The sequence below is a fragment of the Carassius auratus genome, chromosome 13 (genome assembly GCF_003368295.1).
Source record: "Carassius auratus strain Wakin chromosome 13, ASM336829v1, whole genome shotgun sequence".
NCBI lineage: Eukaryota > Metazoa > Chordata > Actinopteri > Cypriniformes > Cyprinidae > Carassius > Carassius auratus.
In genome coordinates this window covers 9,974,831-10,000,897 of record NC_039255.1, presented here as the reverse complement: position 1 = coordinate 10,000,897, position 26,067 = coordinate 9,974,831, and the positions used below count along the sequence as shown (strand labels likewise).

Here is a 26,067-nt window from a genome sequence, read left to right as displayed (position 1 = left end):
AAAACATTCATCATTCAATTCAATTCAAGTTTATTTGTATAGCGCTTTTTACAAAACAAATCGTTACAAAGCAACTTTACAGAAAATTATGTTTCTACAATATTTAGCAGTAGATAGTAGTTTGTGCACATTTGACAGGATTTTAGAAAAAAAATAATAATAATAATAATAATACAAGACGTAGTCAGCTAGACGATGAACTATCAATATTATTAATTAAGTTATTATATGATTCAGTCACACATTTAGCAATAATTGTTAGTTCTGTTTGTTGATTCAAGGTTAGCATCATCTGAGGTCCTCTGAGGGTCAGCATCATCTCTTCTCAGGTGTTCTGGATCCAGACTGGAGCTTGTGTAAATCCTAGTTACGTGGCGAAACATATATTCAATTAATATCAAAATTTGGTAAAGGATTTTAAATAATCGTGAATTTAATATGATTTTCAAATTGTGAGATAAATGTTTTATATATCACCACACATTTAATGGGGCAATGAAAAATTGCTGCATGGTAAAAAAAAAAAAAAAAGAATAGAGGCGTTATTATATTTTTACAATCAGGCACAGCAACGTCATTCAACGTTTTCTAGTCAGGCACTGTGCAGGGCGGACTGTTATGGGTCCTCTGTGTAGTTCCTTGTCCACGTCGGTCTGGATCAGAATGAGTGGATAAAAACAGTCAACGATAAGCGATCAAGAGACCAGTAGAAACAGCTTCCCCAGATATTCTCCAAAACATGCCCCTGCCAGATTTTCTTACCGCTTTCTAAGAGAACGGAGCCCCTTCAGGTACAAAAATCTGACCTTAACTTGCAGTTATTGGGCAGAAGACCATGTAATGCTTAGCACTGTTCTGTCATGTTTACAGGATTTACACTGCAAACGAACAAGTGTATTTTCATCGAAAACTAGACAAAATGTAGCGGAGTGTGACAGTTGACCGTTTTGTGTTAATACACCGTCTTAAGTGGATTTGGACGCAAAATGTAAACGCTTTGTTAAGTGAGGAATGGAAAGCAATTAAAACAATAGCAGATGAATAATTACTGCTTTAATATGCTAATAATAAATTGAGGTATTTTGTAATAATTTATACATTTGACAGGCAAGCGTTTTCTCGCTAGAGACTAAGCATTAAATGAGAGGAGGTTAAGTAAACTTTAAGGAATGGTTTTTATTTTTAGCTAATGTTTACATTAAAGAAGTCAAACATTACTGATCTGACTCTTCGGTGTTGGTCTCTCAGGTTCAAAAACCTACAAGCAAAACAATGTAAGAAACTGTGGTGACATCAATTAAATAGCATGACAGGCTAGCAGGCATATAAAATCTCTTGCATGCATGTTTTAATTTCCAGAGGATCTCAGGATGTCTTGGCTTGTCGATCTTGCTGGGAAGGCAGAGAACTTCCTCAATAAAGTGGACCAGGGTGCAGCCAGCGCTTTGACAAAAAACTCTCAGATGTCTTCCCTGTCCTACAACAGCCCTGATACCACAGATTCGATCCAGTACGACTCTGCAGCTCACAGCTCCACCCAACAGCACAGGGACTCCATCTCCTCCTCAACCCATGGAGCTTCACCTTTCATCTCCACAGCTGCTGGGAACATAAAGAAATCCAATGCCACGGTTTTGGCCGGTACAGCTAATGTCTCCAGCACCATGCCGTTGGGTTCTAGCAGCAAGGTATCATCCAACTTTGTGCGACCCAAAAAGCCAGAAGTGAACGATGATTTGCTCTTTGACTTCTTGAATAGTTCAGACCCGCCACAGAGTGAAAGAAAGGAGGTCAGAAGAGAAATGGTGTCTAAAGTTTTGGGTCCAACAGTTGGGCCAGCTCCGACCCAGATGTCCCCTATTTCTGTGACCGGCGACCCCTCTGTTGCTGCAACCCCATCCTCCTCTCAGGGCCTGTCCAGAAATTCCAGCCTCGGCTCTCTCTCGAACAGTTCACACAGCGTTAAAACCGAGGATGGCTCCACTCGAGACCAAAGCCAAGGTACAAAACCTACATCATTTGGTTCGTTGAATTCATCTGAGAGCAAGACATTTTTATATTTTTGTCATTGAGGTTAATAAAATTAGCTGTTTCTCCCAAAAACTGATAAATATGTATTTTAATTTGTCTCGCAAGTACAATTAAAAAATTGTTTATAGAGTTGTTATGTGTATAAAAAATTGCTTGGGCTTTTATTTTATTAAATGTTTGTGTTCGTTTATTGAGTCTGTATCTGCAATGAAATGTATTTTGCCCATGAAGATGAAATGTCAGTAAACTTAAATGTTATCTTATTAAACATATTATTATTATTTTGTCTAAATAAAATGTATACTTTACAGGGATATTCTAGTTTACTAAAACAACAACCAAAGAAACTTGAGCTTAATTTATTTCAGCTAGTTGCCAAGGAAACATTTTTCCTTTAGTCTGATGTAAAGTACCAAAATAACTAAATCTAATAAGTTATTATAAAAAAACTAATATAGCCATAAAAAGAATTGTAAAAAAAAAAAAAAGACTAAAACTAAATTACTAATTAAGATATAAAATAAAATAAAACGAAGCAAATTGAAAACAAAAAAATCATAAAAACAGTCTTATTCAAAATAATCAAAATCTATAATAGTTTATCAATTATACTAAAATGGCATGCATACTGTTTTAACTGTTTTGTCAAATATATGTTTAATGTAAAACCTAAAATTAAATACTTAACTGCTATAAAGTAAGATATTGCAGTGTTATAATGTACAGTATCAAAAATAAATATTTATTTAAAGATCTTTTAAAGTTTCTAACAGTGTTATTAAATAAATAGTGTTTAAACACCTTTACTACTGTTTTGATAACTTGTAATTCATCCTCTTTGAACTTTCATGTTTTCTATGTTTTGTCTAGCTGATGTTCAGGAGAATTTGAACCCAGCGGTGCATGTTCCCACAGAGGTCCAGCCAGCACCGGAGATCTCACCTCAAGAGCTCCAGCAGCAGGGCCAAGAGCAGGTGATCTCCAACCTTCGTCTCGAGAACCAGCTTTTACGCAATGAAGTCTCTTCTCTCAACCAGGAAATGGCCTCTCTGATCCAAAAAGCCAAAAACATGCAAGAGGGTGAGCCAGTGAGCCTGTTTGGTGAACCGTATGCTATAAAGTTTTTTTGTTTTTTTTTTCTAGTATAATTTATATACTGTTATAGTATTTCTTAATATTTAGAAGAAAGAAAATTAGCTTTTAGATGTATTTTTCAGTTTTCATTTTAATTAAATTTTTAATGTGTTTTTTTATTTCTTTTTTTTATTAGTTTCTTTTTTTTATTGTTATTATTATATTTCAATTTAATTAATTTTTATTTCAGGTTTAATTTAAATTCTTAAACCTGGACAATTTATTTCAGTTAATTGCCAAAAGAATAATTCATTTGTTTTTAGTAATATAGCTTTTCATCTAATATTTATTTTATTTCAGATTTGTATTTTAATTAACAAAATCTTTTTTAATAGGTTAATTTTAATGAGCAGTAACAACACTCCTATAATGGTATAATGTATAAATGGTAAAATGAGTATAATGGTAAAATGAGTATAAAAGCTTAGGAAGCCATTAAATGATAATTTCCTCTTCTTTTAAAGAGGTGAACCTTGCCAGGGCTCGTGCTGAAAAGTGGAACTCGGACCACTCTCGCGTTGATCGCACTGTTCGAGAGCTGAGGGCACAGGTTGATGACCTCACAGAAGCCCTGTCTGCAAAAGATGGTCAGCTGGCGGTCCTTAAAGTACGACTGGACGAGGCAGATCAGCTACTGAAGGCCCGAAACTCCGCCCTGGAGGAAGTTCAGAATGAGAGGATCAGGTGAGTTTCTTTGACAATTCACGGAAGCAGAAGAATACTTTTATCTGAACTTTCTCATATCTGAATCAACCTCTTTTGCTGTTTTTTATATTTTAGGATTCTTCAGGATCACAGTGAGGGAAGCAGTCTTCAGTCTCAGAATTTACAGACACTACACGACAGAATAAGAGACGCAGAAGCGGCAGTGAAGAGAGAACAGGAGAGCTACAGGCAGATACAGGCGAGTTAACCGGTATTACTGAAACAAACAGAACCTGGATTTATGTTGTAAACTCTGGTGGATCTTAATTACATGTTATTTTCTCACAGAGTGAGTTTGCAGCACGACTGGCAAAGGTGGAGAGCGAGCGTCAGCAATTGGCGGAGTCATTAACAAACGCAGAGCGTCGGGTGACCGAAGAGAAACAGAGAGCTGAGGAACTACTTCAACAGGTCAAGAGCGCCCGATCCGCAGCAGAGTACACCAAACAGGAGCTGCAGGACTACAAAAACAAAGCTTCACGCATCTTACAGGTCTCATCCTGTCTTTCTTTTCATGCCACTTTTTGAGTGTATATGAAGGATAAGTATATGAAGGATTGTTGTTCCTCCAGTCTAAGGAGAAGCTGATCAGCAGTCTGAAGGAGGGCTCAGGTCTGGAGGTGCTGGAGGGGGCTGGGGCTGGGGTTGAACTCGAAGAGCTCCGTCATGAGAAAGAGCTGCAAAGAGAAGAGATTCAAAATCTACAGGCCCAAATACAGAGCTTGCGAACAGAGATACAGGTACACACGCAAAATTCCCAAAATATACAATCTCAATGTGGAGATAAAGGCTGGGTGATGTAGTGTGTATGTGTTCATATTTTTGTGCCTTTACTGAAGGCTGAAGGATTAAAGTTTAGTGTTTTTTTACCATGAGTGGTAAAACTGGTAATTCTACAGCTCTAAATCAACACAGGTCAAAATTTGATTTAATAAATGTTTGATATGCTATTAAAATAACTAGAAACTAGAAAACATGTGTTGATCATTCTCTAGTAAATAAACACAATTAAAAATCAGATGTAGTTATTTTCAATTATATGCTCCACTATAATCATAAAAGAAACAAATAGCATTATTTACTCGCATGATGCTAAAATATTATTATGAAAGACATGAGATTTGTGTTTTATTTTTCTTAATAAAAATATTAATCAAATCAAAATATTAACAGCAAAAACCTTTGGAAAATATCATGAATATTAAATATATATATATATATATATATATATATATATATATATATATATATATATATATATATATATATATATATTAGCCAGATTTAATACAGATACAAACAAACTCTGCTTATTTGATTTTCTTCATGTTTCCTCTAGGATCTGGAAACCCAAGCACTCACAGAGTCAGAAAACTGGAGAGAACAGCTGGCAGAAGTACAGGAACAACATGCCCAGCAGATCAGAGCCAAACAGGAAATGGAGGCAGAACTGGAGAGATCCAAACAGGTACATAATTGAGAGATAGCACATCCAGGTTTTTAGAGGGGTATATTGTGGGTTGTTGCATTTGTTTTATTTTAAAAAGAAAAATGTTCTGAATAATGAGTGAATGTTGATACATGTTAATGCAGGAACTGCAGTACATTGAGGAAGAGCATCATCGCACTAAAACCACCCTTCAGGGTCGCGTCAAAGACAGAGAAGATGAGATCCAAAAGCTTAGAAACCAGGTATCCTGAAGACACAGATTTACGAGGAATAGCAATTGAGGTTTTATAGTAATTTTTTTTTAAAAAGAAACTTCTGTGCACCTGCTCCAAGCTTTTAGAATATTTATGGTGAATTTTACAATTCTTCTGTAAAGCTGACCAATAAGGCTCTGAGCAACAGCGGTCAGGCGGAGCTGGAGGGCCGTTTGCACCAGCTGACAGAGACACTGATTCAGAAGCAGACCATGTTAGAAGCCCTGGGCACAGAGAAAAACTCCCTGGTCTTTCAGCTGGAGAGGCTGGAACAGCAACTAAAGAGCCTGCAAGGTGGTCAGAACAGCAGCTCACACATCAGCATGGCTGCCATGGAGGGACCAGGTCAGTGCACTGCATGATGGGAAATTCTAGAAGGACTGATTTTATGGGTATTTAAAAAAAAAAACAGGCTTATAATCGTTAACTGAACTGAAATTAAAACAAAATTATAAAACAGCAAAGTTAGTAAAGTTAGTAAAAACTGTGTCGAATTATAATGAAACCAAAAATTAGGGATGCACCAATACTGGTATTGGGCCAATACTGTGCTTCTGTACCTCTACTCGTAAAAATGTTGCAATACCAAAAGGCGATACTACACAGCAGAAAAAGAAACATTGACAACAGAAAAACAGAGAGTAGAATGAAGTTATTAGAGATTAAGGATGTGTATAAAGTACATGTAAGTAATTAATATAATGGTAAACATTCAATATTCAAATATAATGGACGAGCTGATAAGCAGAGTGGATTGTGCATGCGGAAACACAGATGTGTGAGCTTGTCGAGTGAATATCTCAAAGACATCACTGGAAAGTTTATAGTTCGGTCAGCTATGGCAAAATCAAGCAAGCAAAACGTACAGTTTACTTATTTGTTGGTAAAAAGAGAGTTCTTTTGTCACGTGATGTCACAGCATTGGATAGAGAAATTAATTTATTTTAACATTTATTCAACAAAATTTATTTTAAACATCAAGCATACACTATTACTGCAAAAGTGAAACTAGCAGACTGTATGAAATGCGTTAGGCTGGAAGTGTCTTTTGCGAATGTTTAGCTTTTTTTTTTATTCGTACGCAAGGGTCTGCGTAAAGTGTGTGTGACGCAAATTACATCACCAAAATAGTACAGACGTACTCTTATAATGTAGTATAACAAGTGGTTACCTGCATTATTTAAGGAAAATATCTTTTGGATTACAGTATGCCCCATTAAAATGAACATGGGAAGTAACAAAAGCTTATACAATAGATTTTAACAGGAAAATTAAGTGTGGAAATAACTGAAGGAAATATATGTGTGCTAACTGAAGCCAATTAAAATGATTGTTGTTCTCCTTATTGTTATTATTTTGTCTCTGTACCCAGTATTTGTAAAAAAAAAATAAAAAAAAATCACATGTTGTGAAAATACAGTTCAGTATCGGCAAATACTAAAAATGAAAGGATCAGTGTCTGACTTTTTTTTTTTTTTTTTTTTTAAAGTTGTATCGGTGCATTCGTAATAAAAATAAAAGCTGATTCAAATTAGTAATAAAAACTACATTTTTTTTTTTTTTTTATATAACAAAAACTATTATAGTGTATCAATGATACTACATTGAACACTGAATCACACCATTCAACTCAAGCTTTTTGTGTGTGGAATAATAACACTTTTTTTATACTTTGAAGCCCAACATGAATGTGTGTGACTGTTTTGGTGTGTATAGGTGCTAGGCAGAGGAACACACCAATACTCTTTAATGATGCAGACGGACCGGGTACAGGAGTGTATGGGAAGGTTCGTGAAGCGGCCAGCACCATCGACCGCTTCAGGTAATTCAGTCCTTGGTGTGTGTGCTAAATGTATTTTGCAGTGTCCCAAATGTATTAAACTGTGTGTGTGTTTTTTTTTAAATGTCTTCTCCAGTATACGTCTAGGAATCTTTCTCAGACGTTACCCTATAGCCAGGGTTTTTGTTATTATTTATATGGTGAGTACACAGCACATTAAGGACTATTTGAATGTTACAATGAAGAATTAAAAGTTTTGAGAAAAAGCTAGATGCGTTTGTTTTTCTTTATGTGTCATAATCTATGTTTCTCTATCCAGGCACTACTACACCTTTGGGTGCTGATTGTCCTTTTGACATACACACCAGAGATGCATCAAACTCATCCTGATGGGAGATAAAGGACTTTCTACCTATAATAAAATATAATAACCTGTTAGGGTTAATAAAGGTTAAACTTTCAGGCTGCTGTTCAGTGGCTCACGTATGCATTCATCTTCAATTTGCACAGACATGCTGTTGGGGCGGTTCTCTCTCTCTTTCTGTTATGCTGCTTCTCTCACATTTCCCCTTAATCCACCTCATTTATTTTCCTGGCCCATACATGATTGAATGCCTTCAGCAAAATTTGGCATGAGTGCAGAATAGAGTGAAATATTTAAGGTGTAATTTAAAGTTGTGGTTTTATTCAATTGAGAATCTCTTTTATTCATCTTTGTTTCAAGCAAATGTAATCATGACTATTTTTGTTACAGCAAATAACAGATTGAATTCCTCACACTGTAAAGCAGATTTATCTCAATAAATATTAACACCGACATCATCTTAATTCTCCCAACTGTTTTTGTGACTTTCTTATCTCTAGAAGTACTGAGGGGTGATAATGAGGAAAATGTAGAAGTTGCTACAAATGTATTGTATATATTATATTTTATAATTCATTATTAAAATAAAAATAACACATTTAAATATATAATAAATTATACATGCATACATAGTTATATACTGCACAAAAGTTTTGGCTTGGTAAGATTTTTCTATTTTTTTATTAAAAATAATAATATACAGAGTAAAAATGGTAATATTGTAAAATATTTTTACAATTTAACATGACTAAATTTAACATTTATGTTTTTGTTTTTTGTTTTATGTAATTTACTTCTGTGATGGCGAAACTCTATTTTCATCAGCCATCGCCGCAATCTTCAGTATCACACGATCCTTCAGAAATAATTCTGAGAAACATTTGTTATTATGAGTGTTGAAAACAGTTGTGCTGCTTAATATTTTAGTGGAAAAGTGACATGTTTTTAGTATTTTAAAAAAGTGTAAAGTAAATCCCTTACTGTCATTTTTGATCAAATAAAAGCCTCCATGCTTAATTAAAAATATTTATTAAAAAAAATCTTATTGGCCCCAAACTTATGAATAGAAGCCTATGTTATATAAGTATAAAATATAATTACATTTAAAAAAAAATTTTTTCTCAAATTATGCCCTCAGAAATATTAAAAGAAATCACATGATTGCAGGACTCGTTCAGTCCAGTGACGTCGCTGTTAAGGCGTGGTGTGTGGATTATGTTGGTCCTCCACCGTCCCATAATCCTTCTGTGCTGTCCACGTCCCCATGGCCGCGATCGAGCTGGCACTTCATCCGCGTGAAAAACACAGCAACCCAAATCAAACCGATAACAAAAACCTGCTCGTCCATATGTGGATATAATCCGGCAACCAGGTCTTCGTGATTCCTGTGGATTTAACACGTATAACCCGGCGTTTTTCTTTGTTTATGTCATGAAGTTTTGAGCCATCTGGAATCCAGATCCGCCGCTGATTAATTATTATAAACGTTACGTTTGTTAAAACAAACCAATATAAATAACGCTAGTTGTTCTTAGCTTGAATACATGAAGCCCTCTGTGATGTTAGAGCGTTGTCTGTGTGTCTGAAAGGCCCGTGTCTTTAATCAAGGGTTAGATCCGGATCGGCTCATCATGTCGTCCTGGCTGGGAGGGTTAGGCTCTGGCCTGGGGCAGAGTTTGGGGCAGGTCGGGGGAAGCTTGTCTTCTTTTACCGGACAGATCTCAAATTTTACCAAAGATATTCTACTGGAAAGCGCCGAGGAAGTGGAAGGTGAGTGGACAACAGTCATCTAGATCATATGACTTCCTATAGACATTTAACACTTTTAAAATATTTGCACAGTATGGTCTGTTGTTTTGTTATATAACTGTCTTTAACAACAACTGAGAGTGTTTGATCGTTTTGTTTATTAGGCATTTATTTTTTGTAGGCTCGACTAATGAATGTGACAGTTTTATGTTTATTAGTTTATGAATACAGTCAGTCAAGTTGTTCTTGATATGTGGCCTAAAATATCTAAGTTAAACTCACTGTGAAATGTGCTACTTGTGACTATGAATTGTTTGGCAGTTTTTTTAAGATGCGATTTGTTTACATTGGCATCTCGTCAAAGTAACTAAAGGGAAAGTGCATTCAAAAATGAAAATGATTATACTTTCCAAACCTAAATGGTTTGCTTACAAAAAGAAAAGCTAGGGACCTGCAGCCTCCAGACAGAGCCTGCTTTTGAGAAGAAAGTCAGTGAGTTAATGGCTTTCATTTTTGGGTGAACATTCCCTTTAGGATTTCTATCGTCATTCTCTGCAATTGGCATATGATTGCATATATAATGGGCTAAAGTAATTCTAGTAAGACGGAGTAAGAGGTTTGTTACATACAGCTGCTGAATCCCTATCAGAGGTGTCGCTTCGGCTGGAGTTTAGGAACTTGATCCTAATCCAGAAAGTGATAGATGTGTCTCAGTTCTGTTGCTTTCTTTTGTCAACTTGGCCTTACTATTGTATTACTTTGGTGTGTATCTCTGGCTTGCTTATTGTTGTATTCTGCCTTATTAAAACACAGAAATACAGTTGTTTACCAATAAAAACCTTGCTGGTGTTAAAAGTAAATATGCCCGTTCTGACCAGTGGAGGAGTGGACAGACACACACAGCACACTGAGAACTTTGATCAGCAGCTTCCAGCAAAGCAGACAGACCTTGAGTCAATATGTCATGTCTCAAGATGCATCGACCTGCGTGTTTCAAAGCTATTTCAGACTTACTTAAACTTACCTGCTTTTGTTGTCTTTTGAAACAACAACACCAAAGTACATTAATAAATGCTGTTAGTATTGTTCAGTGTTATTTCATGCCATGTATTACATTAAATACTTTTAACATATAGAAACTTATTATACATTTTTACCAGTGTACATTAGCCATTTTTAGGCTGGCTGCTCAGCAGAGGCAGGTCTGACACATGGAAGGGTTTGTCCTCTTCCACAACAACAGAGACCACCTACAGTGGATATGTCACTATTTACTTTGCATATCTAGACTTTGGAATATTTGCCCACTCTTCTGTGCAGAAATGTTAAAGTTTAGTTAAATCTGATGGTGACTGTTTGTAGACTGCAGTCTTCCACAGATTTTCAGCAGGTTTTAAGTCTGGCCTCTGACTAGGCCACGCAAGGACATTCATTATTGTCTCATTCAAACACTGTGTGGTGAGTTTTGCTGTGTGCTTTGGGTCATAGCTATGTTGGAAGGTAAACCTTCTTCCCAATGACAACTTTCTGACAGAGGGCAGCACTAAGGACTGAAATTCTAAAAAAAAACAAAAAAAAAAACCTTTTGTTATTTACTCCAGACAGAGTCTATATTCATTTAAGTGTACTTGCCCCTTATAGATATGTAATATTCTGCTGGGGCTGTGCAGCTGCTGGAATAAAATAACTGAACTTGATCCTCCTGGAATGTTGGTATTTAAAGGGACAGTCACCCAACAATTGTCTAAATGTGTCTTTGACTTTGAATGATTCCTGTGTAGAGTACAAATGTAGTAGTCTATTTTTACTCTCTGTACACTTGTGTTACCTTTTAGCCTTCTCATTAAGTGAGGTCTTGTGGTCAGTCAATCGACCATCTCTTCCAGTGACTTGGTAATGTTGGACAGTTTACAGAAGAACAGAAGTTCCCATTCCCAATTTCCAGTTTTTTTTAATTCGATAAATGGAAAGAACTTGTCACTCTATGATTCACACTTGAGACAATTGCTGTATAATAAAGCTGCATGCACAGATGTAGTCTCAGCTATTTCTTTACTTCATTAATTGTCAGTGTGTTTTTCTTTATTCCAGACGCTGCCTCTGAGCTGCAGGTGTCCAGCTCTAGATTGCAGGAACTGGAGACTTTATATGCAGCACAAAAATCAGAGGTGATTTATTGAGCACAAAAACTTTCATGAGGGCTTATGTGTTGTGTGCTTTAAAATTTAAGACTTTTCTTCTTTCTATTTGGACTCGTTGTTTAAAAAAAAAAAAGCCCAGTTATGAACCATAATTCAGTTACAGGATCAGTTCTTTCAAAACATTTTGTAAGTACATTAACATCTGTAATTTATTTTTTTTATTTGTTTGCTTTGATTTTGTGTGGTTTAGTATGAGCGCTTGCGGAGAATAAACTCTGAGTTGGAGGAGAAGCTAGAGGCGGCAGAGATTCAGGTCAAACAGCAGTCAGTGGAATACAGAACCCTCCTGCAACAGAAAGAGGTTTGGGTTCAAAACTAACTCCACTACTATTTTGGAGAAGAATGACAATATACCTAATTATAGTGGGAGAATTTTCTGAAATTTCAAATCATACTGTTAATATTGTGTGTATGTTTATTGTTGTAAAGGTGGAGATCAGTCACCTCAAGGCCCGTCAGAGTGGTCTGCAGGAGGAGATTCAGAAACTCCAACATTCCGCTCAGGCTGTAGCATTCTCCTCCGATTCTGCTGCTGTACTTCCTATAACCACTGCTGCCACTACTACTACTTCGTCTTCCTTTCTGCACCGTTCTTCAGCTGTCCATCAAGGCTTCCATGGTGATGAGGTGGACCTCAGTGATGTCCTGTGGTCACAGCAGGAAATTAACCGTCTTTCCAATGAGGTGCATCGTCTAGAAGCTGATGTAGCCCACTGGAGGAGAGTTGCACAGGTCACTTTTAAATTTTACCTCGGACACAGTTTTACAGTTGTATCATGAGAGAGCGATGACATAAAATTTGACTAATTCGATTTTTTATTTTTTATTTAACAGGCATCCAAGCTACCAGGAGTTGATGGTAACGGACACCAAGGTGAAGTTGTGAAAATGCAAAGAATGATCAAGGTGAAAAACCTTATGAACTGTAACAGAGTAGGTAAGCGCTTGGGATCGGGTTTTGTTTTTAACCTAAATGATGTTCTGACCCATTCAGGAGCTGAGAGAGGAAATGGCACGGGAGGTGGATGAGCACCAGCATGAACTGGCAGCATTGCAGGATGCCCAGAGGGTGAAAATGGCTGAAATCTCAAAACGGCACAGACAGGAGCTGGCAGAGTATGAGGAAAGAATTGAGGAGCTTGAGGAGCAGCTTCAAAGTGGTGAGGAGGAATATTATCGGAATATTATTATAGGAGATTTTAGTACTTTTTACATGCAGATGAAGTGTTTGATTTTTAATCGGGAGGTAACTTTCAAATGAGGAGTTGATCTTTGAGTACAATGCTGTGTTTATCTCCCTCTTCTTCAGAAGGTGGAAATGTTGCCCAAAAATCAACCACTGTACAAGACTCCGCCAAACTTCAGGAATTGCAATCGATCATACAGTCTTTACAGGAGGAGGCTGAGCTTCAGCGCAAACAGCACAGAGATCTGTTGGCCAGCTTGGAGGAGGCAGAGCATCAGAAGACCAAGCTAGAGAGGGAAAAGGAGGAGGCTGCCGTAGAAAATACAGAATTGTTGCAGAATTACAGTCGCCTTCAGAAGTCTGTAAACGAACTCCAGGCACGAGTACAGGAACAGGAGGGGAAGTCCATGCTGAAAACCCAGCATGAAAATGAAATACAAACCCTGAAAAAAGCTCTGGCAGGTATAGAGAACGCACAAAATTGTGTATAATCAAATATGTTCCTGGATGGGAAAATCCATCAGCTTTATATTTATGTTATATATTTGCATATAATTTTTTTTAGGTGCAGAGAAAGAGATGGCTAGATTGAGGACTCTCAGTGAGGTAAATTTGCTAAAAACCTTCCTCTGCACAGTTTAGAAGTTTGTAGACCAATAATATTCAGGGTTTTTTTTAACCATGATGAGGATCCTAAATATAAAACAATTGATATAAATTTTCACAATTAAGACACTTTCTGGTTGCCTCTGCAAATAATGTAAGTGTGGCTTGAGTATCAATACATTTTGCACTTTTCTTTTTTTTATTTATTTAATTCAGAGCAGTCCTACAGAAGAGGTAGAACATGCTGACATCCTGGAGCTCAACACCATCGTTGATACTCTCAGGAAAGAGAAGGAAGAGCTGGAGAGAGAAAAGGTTTGTATATGTTGACAAAGTTATGGTACACAATAAATACCCATTTCTTGTTCTTAGACAGACGTTCAGTACCTGTCAAATCTAAAAAATCTTTGAAGAAGATATGGTGATCAATACTTCAATAGCTTTTTGAAAGGACACTTGCATGTTATCATGGAAATGGTCATTTTTGCTTAATTGACATTAGTTTCATACACTTTTTCACAATTTTTTTATCAGCTTGCATTAGTTGAGAGACTGACTCTGGCCAAGGAGAGACACGAGGGTTTAGAGTCAGAAAGTGCTGTGGAACTATCCCAGGAAGTTTCCGACCTAAAAAGCCAGCTGCATCAACGGGAGCAAGCACTAAAGCAAGCACATCTTGATATAGAGACACTCAGTGCTGAACTGGAAGAACTGGACAGGCAAAACCAGGAAGCCACACAGGTACTCTTTTTGAGATCATGTATGATCATGTAAAATTATTGGATCTGTTGAATGTTTCTAATTTGAATTAATATACTAAATACTTGTTCAATGATTTTCCTCAAGCATTTTATTACAGTCAAGGAACAGCTGTCCTTGCAGAAAACCCAGGCTGATGCTGAAAAAGCCCATCTTCAGTCAGATCTCAACTCCTCTCTTGACCAGAGACGGACTCTTCAACTGGAACTGGAAGCTCAGGGGGAGAAGCTAAGTCAAAGTGCTTTCTCCTTGAATGAACTGCACATGGCAAAGCAGCAACTGGAAACCACGGTAAAGGAGCTGAGGGAAAAGTTGTGCAAGTCACAGGATCTGGGCAAAGAGCTGAGGCAGGAGACCTCTGAACTCAAGAGGACGCTTCAGGAGAGAGAATCAGAACTTACTGCACTTTGTGAGAAGTTAACTCATTCTGGGGAGCAAGGGAATGAGTTCGAGGAACACAGGAAGGTACTTGATGCAAGGGATGAAGAGATCCAGGGCTTGAGAGCAGAGTTAGCAGAAGTAAAGTCCTCCTACGAGAGGGCCATTTCAGAGGACTTTGAATTGAAAATTGAAAATAGGAAGTTAAAAGAAGAGTGCACTCAGACTTTGGAGAAGATTGACAGTTTGGAAAGGCAGATCCAAGATGGTCAAGCCTCTCTAAGCAGGATTTCCCTGGAGAAAGATACTCGCATTGAAGCCTTGAAATTAGAGAAGAGCCAGTTAGAATCTGAGCTAAGTAGGACTGAGAAGCGACTATCAGATCAGACCAAGCAGTATCAACAAACCATCGATGAACTGACCAGAGCACGCTCTATGGATGCTTCTGCACTGCAGACGGAACATGAGCGAATGGTGAAACTGAATCAGGAAAAAGATCTTTTAATAGCAGAGCTCAGGCGTGAGATGGAGCAGATGGTCTCTGACCACAAAGACACCAGTGAGATGCTAGACATCACTGTGGCAGGCCAAAATCAACTCACAGAGCTTCTGCAGGAAAAGGATGAATTTGCCGAAACCCTAAAAGCTCAAGCTGCAGAAACAAAACAGGAATTAGAGCACAAGTTCTTTGGCGCAACTCAGGAATGTGACTCTCTGAGAAGGTCAGTGGAGGAGAAAGACAAACAGCTTGGAGTCATGAAGGAAGAAAACAGCCATCTAAAAGAAGAGATTGACCGTCTGAGGGACCAACAAAGCAGACCGCAGTTATTGTCAGAGCCGCGGACACTGGACATCATCACAGAGCTTGAGACTGAGGTGGCCCAGCTCAAAGCTGCCAGAGATCAACTTGAAAAAGAGGTCCAATCTTTGAGGAAGGTATCAGAGGAACAGCAGGCCACACAAGGACAGAGTCATATACGGTCCGTAGAAATCTTACAGGAAGACAAGACCCAGTCACTGAATGGCGAAAACGGTAATGAGAAACATGACCTTTCAAAGGTTGAGATTGAGAAACTTGTGAAAGGAATCAGTGAGAAAGAGACTGAGATTAACCAATTAAATGAGAAAAACCTGTCTCTAACCAAGCAGCTCGACCAACTTGTGGTCTCCCAGAATGAACTGGGAAAGCTCTCGCAGATGGTGCTTCAAAAAGATTTAGAAATCCAGGCGCTCCACGCTCGTGTGGCTGGTGGCCATGGTCAAGATGTGGTGTTCCTGCAGCAGCAGTTGCAGGCATATGCGGTGGAACGTGAACAAGTGTTGGCCGTGCTCAACGAGAAAACGAGAGAAAACAGCCAGCTACGCTCAGACTACCATCGCATTATGGACATTGTTGCATCCAAGGAAGCCGCCTTGTTGAAGCTCCAGCAAGAAAACCAGCGGCTCTCCACAATGAGCGATCCTTCAGGCAGTCAAGAGATGTTTCGAGAGACCATTCAGAACCTTTCCCGCATCATTCGTGAGAAGGACATTGAGATTGACGCCTTGACTCAGAAATGTCAGACCCTGGTCACTGTCCTCCAGGAATCTGGTGGCGGCAATTCTGTTAGTGGTGGCTCCGGGGGTGTCAGCAGTAACCAGTTTGAGGAGCTCCTACAAGAACGTGACAGTCTCAAACAGCAAGTGAAGAAGATGGAGGAGTGGAAGCAGCAGGTGATCACGACTGTGAGGAACATGCAGCATGAATCTGCTCAGCTACAAGAGGAGCTGCTCAAGCTCCAGGGGCAGGTTTCTGCAGATAGTGACTGCAGCTCACAGCTCTCGGTGGATTACACCAGACTTATTCAGAGCTATGAGCAGAAAGAGAAAAGACTGGGATTTTTGAGTCAAGAGCTGGCACAGGTGCAGCAGACCATCAGCCAGCTGAGCAGTACTAAAGATGTCCTGCTTGGGAAGCTCGGCAATGTCAAGCACTCTCCAGAAGCTTCTGCTACCCAGGCTTTTGCCCCTCCAAACCTGAAGGGGGCAGCACCTCCTGGCCAAGATGAGAGCCTTCATCAGGAGTTGCAGTCAATGCAGAGAATTTTAGCAGAGAAGGAGAGCATAATAAGAATTCTGCAGGAAAACAATCATCGCTTGTCAAATTCTGCATCTCTGTCTGAAAGTGATCAGAGAAGCCATGCAGAGGAGCTCAAGCAGGCCCGAGAGAAGCAAGAATCGCTACAGCGCTCCCTCAGAGAGAAAGATCTTCTCATTAAGACCAAGGGAGACCAACTCAGTCAGGTGACGTACAATTCTGTTGAATTCTGTTTTTTAAATACACTTGGGTTTTTGTTAATCTTAAACTTATGTGACATTTTTTCTGTGCAATCTAGGTGAGTGAAAATTTACGTAATCGCGAAAACGACAATGAGGTCTTGAAGCAGGCTGTGACAAACCTGAAGGAGCGTGCGTTGATCCTGGAACTCGACGTGAAGAAGCTAAAAGAGGAGAATGAAGCGATAGCAGCAAAAGCTCGTGAGAAAGAGACAGAGTTCCGTGCCCTTCAGGAGACCAACATGCAAGTGTCACTGCTGCTTCGGGAACGAGAGTTTCAGTTCAGTGCTGTGAATGAGAAGGCTTCTGCCATTGAGAAGATGCTAAAAGATAAAGAGCAGGTTTGCCTTATTGTGTGTCTTTTAAATATAAAAAAATGTGTAAAAATGACTCTATTCTGATCAAATAAATGTAGCTTTGACAAGATTAGGGGACTTATTTCAAATACATAAAAATCCTACATCCTACAGTTTTGAACAGTAGTAACTGTTGAATTTTATTTTATTATTATTACTATTAATTTTAAAATCTCTTCTGTTCACCCAACCTCCTAAATAACTGCAGTGAACACAATGCACTTTTATAATGTTAATGCCAATGAATGCATTTCATTTTTTTCTTGACTTTTCTGGTTTTATATGTTGTGAAATTGATCCCTTCTGCCATTGTCCGTACTGCAGGGTAAATCTGGTGAGCTGAACCAATTGTTGAATGAAGTTAAGTCCATGCAGGAGAAGGCAGTGTTGTTTCAGCAAGAAAGAGATCAAGTGATGATGGCTCTCAAACAAAAACAAATGGAGACATCCGCTCTTCAGAGTGAGGTAGCAAAGCCCAATATTACACATAATTTATTTGCTTTATTGCCTTACTAAAAGATAACATTTCATAACAATTTAATATCTAGTTGCATCCATCAAAAATATATTTTTGGGGGGAATTACTGTACTTTCATGTTCTTCCTTTATGTAGCTGCAACACACACGCGATAAAGAGCAGCGTCTGAAGCAGGAGGTGGAGCGTTTACGCAATCACCTGTTAGAGATTGAGGATTCGTACACTCGTGAGGCTTTGGCAGCTGAGGACAGAGAGGGAGAGCTGAGACGCAGAGTGGCACTCCTGGAGGAGCGGTTAGCATCTTCCTCCAATGCCGTGGAGAGCGCAAGGTAGGTCTGTTTTAGTCTGTTGGTGTTATTGCTTGGTTTCAAACCATAGTTTGCATCCTGCCCTCACTAGTCTATTTTTATACTGTTATTTGTTTCCATATCATATATGCTTATAAAATTACGGGCCAAGCAATGAAGGTATTTTATGCATTAGTCTTCTCCTCCTCTTTTTCCTACTCTTTAGTCATCGTCTTCCATTCTTGAGCCTATGGCAGCCTATAGACCCATTTATAGAAGTTATAAAAATTAGGCATACGGATAGAGAACAGTGTTTGGAGTCTCTACCTTAAACCCTTCATCAGCTCAAATTTGCATTGATGCTTATGCTATTAACTTATGAGCCATAAGGGCCAGAAACAAAATGAATCCAGAATTCCTTGGCTCATGCTGAATCAATCTCACCATTTAACTTAATTTACTGTCATGAAAGTTGTCCCACCATTTAGAATTTTCTCAAAACCTCGTTTTTCAAACTCATCTGAGACGGTGTGTCCGATTTTCACCAGGCAGGGCAAGACTTAATTTTTCAAGACTCAAACCTTTTTTGAAGAACTCGTCATAAAATGTCACCCAACACTTACCAAATCAGTTTGGTTGCAGTGCCATTACTTAATACTGGTCAAAAGTAACTGGTCATTTATTAATTATTCATGACAAGTGATTGTATATATGAGTTTCTTAAAATAACTGTGTGTGTGTGTGTCTGTAGTCAGCAGGCTAGCCTGCAGGTCGAGTCTCTTCAGGAGCAACTGAACGGAGCAGTCAGACAGAGAGATGAAGCGCTCATTCAGCTCCGTGCTGCTCAGGATCAGATCAACCAGTATGCGGTGTCCCTCTCGAACCTGCAGATGGTGCTAGAACAATTTCAACAAGGCAAGCATGCACATTTTTTTTGCTATTCTATTTCTATTGTAATTTATGAAGAGAATCATCTTTCTTTTATGGAATGATGACGTGTATCTCTCTTTACAGAAGAAAAGGCCATGTACTCAGCAGAACTGGAAAAACACAAGAGAGAGAAAGAAGAGTGGAGAACTAAAGCAGAAAGTCTTCAGGATCAGGCGGCCTCTCTGCAAGTCAGTTCAAGCAGACATATACAAACCTCTGTCCTTTCTGCACAGTGATTGACACAAGGATTTATGTTAAGGTTCGATGTCTGTGTGTGTAATCTTAGATAAACCTGGATGAAGCAACCGCAGCTCTAGAGTCTGCCTCCCGCCTCACTGACCAGCTGGACCTCAAAGAGGAACAGATTGAAGATCTGAAGAAACAAGGTGAGGCCCAATGTTAGTTAATGACTTTGTTGAAATCAAAGCATAAGAACTTTACTAGGAAATCTCATTTTTTATCAAGGACCATGGTTCTCAACCTTTTTGTCTTTGAGACGCTCATTGTCCAATAACACCCCCCCCCCCACACACACACACACCCATATTAGCTCAGTTCTATGGTATTTCTGCTGGAATTATTACAACATTGGTTGTTTTCAAACTTTATTACCAGAAACTTGAAGTGTTAATTGAGTTCATTTCTTGGTTCTTGATTAATAAAAATAATTATGATTTTAAATCAGTCAAAAAGCATTTTTTTATGACTTTGCTCATTTAATTACCCTTATCAACCTGTGTTGCACAGCACTTATAATATAATATCCTTTCTATGACACAATCCTATAAAAATGTTTTGCAAAAAGAATTGCTCTCAAGCTCAGTTGACACATTGTTTGAAATATTCTTAGATTTATAGCACTGTGAACCATTTTTCTGAACAGACTTGTGACATCAACAGGACCAGCAACATGAGGAACCAATAAATAATGTTCGACTCTTTGAGACTGTGCTTTATGTAGTTGTTTGTATTTGATTCATATCAGTGCAGACATTAAGAGACGTTTGTGCAAGAGATGCAGAGAGCAGCCAAGTCTGTAGATGGTATAGATGTTTAGCATTCGCTCTGTCAGAAAAATAATATTTATAGCATGTCAGTAGCCAAACTGTGTAGAAAAAGCTTCTCTTTTTCCATCCACCCTGTCTTTCTATCTCGCCTTATCCCTTTCTTTTCTGTTCGTATCAAACCCCAAATCAACAATACGGAGCTGTCGGTCTGAGAGGGAGATGAGGGTGAGGGATGAGCGGTGGAGACCATAGACAGAATGATCCAGAATGGTTCATTTTTGCATTGCGACGCACAAGTGTAGCCGACAGACTTTCCAGGGTGTTTAGCACAGACAGGAACTCTCGCACCATTTCTTATCGCTCAGTTCGTGTGGTCTCAGGAGGTGAAGGCTCAGAGGAAAAGGGTTCTGAGGAGCCAAATGGTCTGGATCAGCAAGGGGTGTTTGTGATAAAGGCATTTACAGCACGCCATATTCATAGACTTCTTTGTTTTTACTCCATGAGACATTCCCAGACACACTGAACCCCATACCACTGTTATTACTGTTTATATTAATGTGGAGACACGCATACTTATTAGTTCAGTGCAAACACTTGTTCTCTACTGTTTGCATTTATGCATAACAAAGTCATATACCACCTCCTGCTGAAAGCTGCGTTTGTGAGATGCATCCAAAATGAACACTCACCAAGTGCAAGTAAAATTGGCTTCGTCTAGAAACTAAACTTTGTATAAATTAGCCCATAACTCGTAAGTTTAAAGGGTTAGTTCGCCCAAAAATGAAAATTATGTCATTAATAACTCACCCTTATGCTGTCCCAAACATGTAAGGCCTCCTTTTATCTTCAGAACACAGTTTAAGATATTTTAGTTTTAGTCCGAGAGCTCTCAGTCCCTCCATTGAAGCTGTGTGTACGGTATACTGTCCATGTCCAGAAAGGTAAGAAAAACATCATCAAAGTAGTCCATGTGACATCAGAGGCTCCGTTAGAATTTTTTGAAGCATCGAAAATACATTTTGGTCCAAAAATAGCAAAAACGACAACTTTATGCAGCATTGTCTTCTCTTCCGTGTCTGTGTGAGAGAGAGTTCAAATCAAAGCAGCTGGATTTCCAGTTCGCGAACGAATCATTCAGTTTCACCAAATCTAACTGAATCATTTTAAACGGTTCGCATCTCTAATACGCATTAATCCACAAATGACTTAAGCTGTTAACTTTTTTAATGTGGCTGTCACTCCCTCTGATTTCAAACAAACCAATATCCCGGAGTAATTCATGTACTCAAACAGTACACTGACTGAACTGCTGTGATGAACACCGAGCCGAGCCAGATAAAGAACAATAGACTGACTAATGAATACCACAAAATACTCAAACTTGTACCTGTGTGTGTGTGTGTTGCAGTGGATGTGAGACAGGAGATGTTGGAAGAGGCTCAGAGAAAACTGATGAACCTCGTGAACAGCACCGAAGGCAAAGTGGACAAGTGAGTCCAAAACACGTCTGTCATATATATGTAGATCCAAATATTTTCAAAAGGGTGTTCCTGTGGAATATCACCTAACATGATTAACTTCTGACACAGGGTTCTGATGAAGAATCTTTACCTGGGCTATTTTCATACCCCCCGAAACAAGCGCTCTGAGGTGCTGAGGCTTATGGGTAATGTGCTTGGTTTGGACCGAGATGAGGTGACAGAGGTGGGTCAGTGCTCTCTGCTTCTCGTACTATAGATTTCTCTATATCCTCTCTTCTGGATTCACTTTTTTAAATGAAAGTATTCCTCTTCATCAATGCAAATGTGCTCGTGTCCAATTTACCAAAGAGAAGTAGCAACAGTCTCATTTCCTATTTACTATTTGTCATTTCCTTCACCTGTTATGTAAAAATTCCTCCTACTTTTCATCACTCTCAAATGTGGCTCTGCTCCAGTCCTTGTCTCACTCTTGAAACATGACTGGTAAACATGTGTTGATTTATTGTTTGGCCTCCTGAATCCTGATGTCCGGTTCTCCGCCCAGCCTCTTACTACATTTTTTTCCAATTATCTCTTGTTTGATGTCAGCGTGAAGGTTTTTTAATCAGATGTTTAAAAGATTTTTCCACTCATCTTACCTCATGTGTTTAATTTGGCACAAAGCTCAAGCTGCCCATGATGGACTTGTTGAAAAAGGTCCTTATTTTTAGTCCTTTTTAAGGATGACTTCAATGTGTTTGGTCCTTGCTGGTAATCTGGGTATAGAGATTTCTGCTCTTGTTAGGACGGCCTGCACTAAATGACACATCATCACTCACTGAAACTGTGCACACATATGATCGCATTCATTTGGCTGTCAGCTAATAGAGCTGATTTGTTTTCTGTAGAATTGCTGTTTTTCCATTTTGATGCTGGTGGGGCTGATTTTCTCAATAACAGGAATAGATTAGTTCTGATGATAGAGCAGGATGTGGTTAATTTTTTTTCTTGGAAAAGCCATAGTTTTTAGCTATTGTCCTCAAAGAGTCAAAATCAGTATGGGGTTTTTCCTTTTTCAAACAAATGGCACTCCAGTCATTCACAACTCCTTTTTACTTTCATAACGTGTTGTATTTCCAAGTGAATCTGGATATTCAGTGAGGGAAAAAAGCATAGATGTTACATACCAGAGTGAGAATACAAGTTTCCTCAAACCCTAATTGGCCATTTGTAGATGTGTTTGGCTATTAGTTAACATTATTTAATATCCTGTGCAGTCTAAAGTAACTTTAGCAGAAAGGGAAATTCATTTCCGAGGAAGAGCAAGTTGTTATTATTTTTTTTGTATAAGCATGCATAAGGAATCATTCACATTATGTCAAGAAACATGCATTAAGAATATAAATAGTACCTTACATAACCCTGTTATAGAATTTAATACCTAGCCTCACACCAGCATACATTTTTGATCTGAATTAAGTTACTGAGGCATTTTCTAGATGAAACTCACTTAAATGGCAAATAAAGTTATTTTTCTTTAACTTTTTAATTACTGAGTATGCCGTTTATATATTAAAATGTTGTGATTAAATTTGTTGACTGATCAGGCAAGCAAACATTATGAGAATATAAACAGACAGCAAACAGAAATCAGGAGTTAGAGACTCGCAGGAAGAAAGAAAGAGACTGCTAGACAGACAAAGACTGAATTAGATGATGGGCCCATGCCAGTCTTACACCAAAAGCATTTCCTTACCCACAATCCCATAGAAGTAGGATGGGGTCTAGCAAGAGAGACTCCAGCTATTCAGCAAGTTGCGAGCAGAATTACTCAACGGCCTCCAGAGAAGAAAAAGGGAGAGAAGGAAAGTAAATATGAGTATGCCTGTTTCTGCGTCACACAATCCACTTTCCATTTCAACCCATATCTTCTTTCTTCACTCCTCTCCACACCTTTCTCGCATTTGTTTAAAGATTAAAAATAATCCCAGTCTGCTTTTTGGTAAAACAAAATAATGATAATAATACGTCTGATTCAGTGGTTTTATATCAAAGGTGTAGCTTTCAATTGGTCCGAGTGCTTTGAGGACACATAACCAAAGACCACACACACACAAACATTCCCGACTTTTAATGTTTTCTCTTTCTGCAGTTGTTACAGGAAGAGGGCAAGAGTGGGATGACTGGATGGGTCTCGAGTTGGCTAGGAGGCAGAGCTGTTCAGAGTGTACCCAACACTCCCCAAAGGCCTACACATGCACAGAACCTCAATTCGGTGGGTGCACATATGAATGTATGCACACACATTATTATACACATCTTCCTCTTACACTAGTCTCTGTTTTAAAGTCCTTCTCTGAGATGTTTGTGAAGTTCCTGGAGGTGGAGTCTACTCCTGCTCTTCCTGCCCCTAAATTGCCCGTTTATGACATCAAGCCACTGAGTGCGCCCCCACCTGGCCGGAGTACAGCAAGCACACCTGCATCAGGTATAATGACACATAAAAACTAGTGATGCACAATATATTGTTATTGTTATGTTTTAATTTATTGTTGTTAGGAATTTTTATAGGTATAGGCCCACATTGGGTTTTTAAATATATGCATGATAATTTTATAGTTTTTATAAGCTTATATACAAAGCAATTTAACGTAATATTTAGTGCATCTCAAAATAGTTTGCAATTATTTATTTTTTTACTAATTTAGTTAAAATGTATATTATTATTTATAATATAAATATGATTTAAAAAAGTTGTTATTCTTTAATTTAATTTTGTCTGTTTAGACAAAATAGTATAGAATTTAACATTAAATGTTTGTCAATTATCGGTTATAACATGAAAATAATTTTCAGCTTATTCTTATTGGCCAGAATTTTAATATTGGTGCATCCATGACTAAAACAAACGTTATATTTTATGGGCCAGAGCCATTTATACCAAGGATGTTAACTATAAGGTTTTAATAAATGTTTTTATTCTTTGAAAATGTGGAAGTCCCCACCAATGCTATAACAGTAATGACACAGAGGAACAATATCGTTGGAAAGACTTTCAGAAAGATTTCCTCCTGATAAATGATACAAACATTAACAACAAATTAGGATCCATCTCACTTTAAAATGTTCCAGCAGCATTTAAATCGGCAGACAACATAACTGCAGTGCCTGCTAGGTACAAACAGTACGTTATCGCCTGTTGGTCTGGACACTAGTGATATAGCTATCTTTATAGTTATCATTCTTGGTCCTGTATATCTGTGATGACTTCTGACATTGCTTGTGTTCTTTCAGGTGTTTCAGGTCCAGGTAAGCGCACCGGGGATTCAAACCCCTTCCTGGCACCCCGGTCTGCAGCCGTACCCCTCCTCAATCCTGCAGGTGCAGGCAGCACTACAGGTTCTGGGGGCCACCTGCTTATGAAGCCCATCTCAGCCGCACTGCCCACCTTTACACCTGTACCTGTGTCGGCTGAAGCAAGCGGTGGAGCTGTGCTGAAAGATTTACTCAAGCAGTGATATCAGCCACCTGTACTGCCACTCAAAGCACTTTAGCTTATCAGGCCACTACGTTCCAGCAGATGGAAACAGAAAACTGGGCCATGTCATGGATTCAAATATTTACTAAAACGGCTGATTGCCATTGGAATAAAAAAAACAGATAAAGCATCTAAGGGGCTGCCTGTGCTTGTTAAATTGGACTAAACTGTGGCCTAAGTTTGACAGAATCGGTTTGCAAACTGGGGAAGATTATATTATCGAATATTCTTGTGACCTTCTCCCAACATTTATTTGATGTTGTGCAAACACCGAGCTTGTAATTTTCAGACAAAGAGAGGTGTTTAATGTTTTTCTATTGTGTTGAGAGACTGTCTGATGCTGTCTGGCATCAACTGCACAAATGGATTATTAAGTCTTTTTCTCTTCTGCAAAAACGCTACAGATAGTCTTTCATCCTCACGTTTTGAGTGTTATGAATGGTTGAATGTATAGTATGACAGGTGCAATACCAGTTAATCAAGAAGTGACATTTGATCTTGGATTTAGACTGCGGCTCATGCTCCTATGCAGTACAAGTGTGCAGTTATTTATTTGTACATCAGTTATATTTTTCACTGTTTATGCAGTGGGCATAAGCTAAAAAATGTATCTGCAATATTCAGACCTTTCTAAGGTAGAAAGACACATTGTGTATATACAGTTTGGAAAGCATTCACACATAAAGGAAGATGAAAGGATTAAAGTGGAAATTCGGTCTAAAAATGACCTGTATATATAACAATTGTTTAATAAACCTCTATAATAAACATTATTATAACAGAGGACACCTAATTCAATGGGTTCCAACCAAATATTTAAAAATAGCATTTCCTTGAGGTCTAATATGAAGACTTTTTTTTTTTTTTTTAGAGAGAAAATGGCCTTAGTAATTCTCTTTTGTTATACCTTAATTAAAAGTTGGGTGCACTTGATTTATATAGATTTAGGGTACATTTATACATTTTAGGGTATATATTTTGCTCTGGTGTTTATTTAAAGTGGATCAGTCTTTTTGAAGTTTGAAAGACCGCTCATGAAAGTGATAGTCAACAACAGTATTTCTCTTTTCTACTGAATAAACTATTCTCTCACATGCA

The 26,067-nt window shown here is 38.3% G+C and overlaps 1 protein-coding gene across 1 annotated transcript; it reads left to right on the top strand.

The window, feature by feature from the left end:
• Window positions 1-606: 606 nt before the first annotated feature.
• LOC113113238 (thyroid receptor-interacting protein 11-like) lies at window positions 607-26,067 on the top strand. The gene is made up of 35 exons (XM_026279400.1): window positions 607-791; window positions 1,360-2,001; window positions 2,902-3,111; window positions 3,630-3,849; window positions 3,946-4,069; window positions 4,159-4,362; window positions 4,443-4,610; window positions 5,210-5,338; window positions 5,464-5,562; window positions 5,697-5,919; window positions 7,291-7,396; window positions 7,491-7,554; window positions 7,674-7,751; window positions 9,305-9,488; window positions 11,559-11,635; window positions 11,859-11,969; window positions 12,098-12,400; window positions 12,503-12,574; window positions 12,663-12,828; window positions 12,978-13,316; window positions 13,420-13,460; window positions 13,677-13,775; window positions 13,995-14,201; window positions 14,307-16,880; window positions 16,973-17,254; window positions 17,594-17,734; window positions 17,883-18,076; window positions 18,786-18,949; window positions 19,049-19,152; window positions 19,251-19,350; window positions 21,380-21,461; window positions 21,561-21,675; window positions 23,584-23,706; window positions 23,781-23,919; window positions 24,726-26,067. The coding sequence occupies exons 2-35, from the start codon at window positions 1,371-1,373 to the stop codon at window positions 24,947-24,949; spliced, it is 8,097 nt and encodes a 2,698-aa protein (XP_026135185.1). The 5' UTR covers window positions 607-791; window positions 1,360-1,370; the 3' UTR covers window positions 24,950-26,067.

What these genes read in the sequence shown, in the direction of transcription:
- LOC113113238 (XM_026279400.1), top strand. Translation starts at nt 1,371, where the DNA reads ATGTCTTGGCTTGTCGATCTTGCTGGGAAGGCAGAGAACTTCCTCAAT. An exon ending in AAGAGCTGGAGAGAGAAAAG is followed by an intron (nt 13,776 to 13,994) that starts GTTTGTATATGT and finishes TTTTTTTATCAG; the next exon opens with CTTGCATTAGTTGAGAGACT. An exon ending in AATGCCGTGGAGAGCGCAAG is followed by an intron (nt 18,077 to 18,785) that starts GTAGGTCTGTTT and finishes GTGTGTCTGTAG; the next exon opens with TCAGCAGGCTAGCCTGCAGG.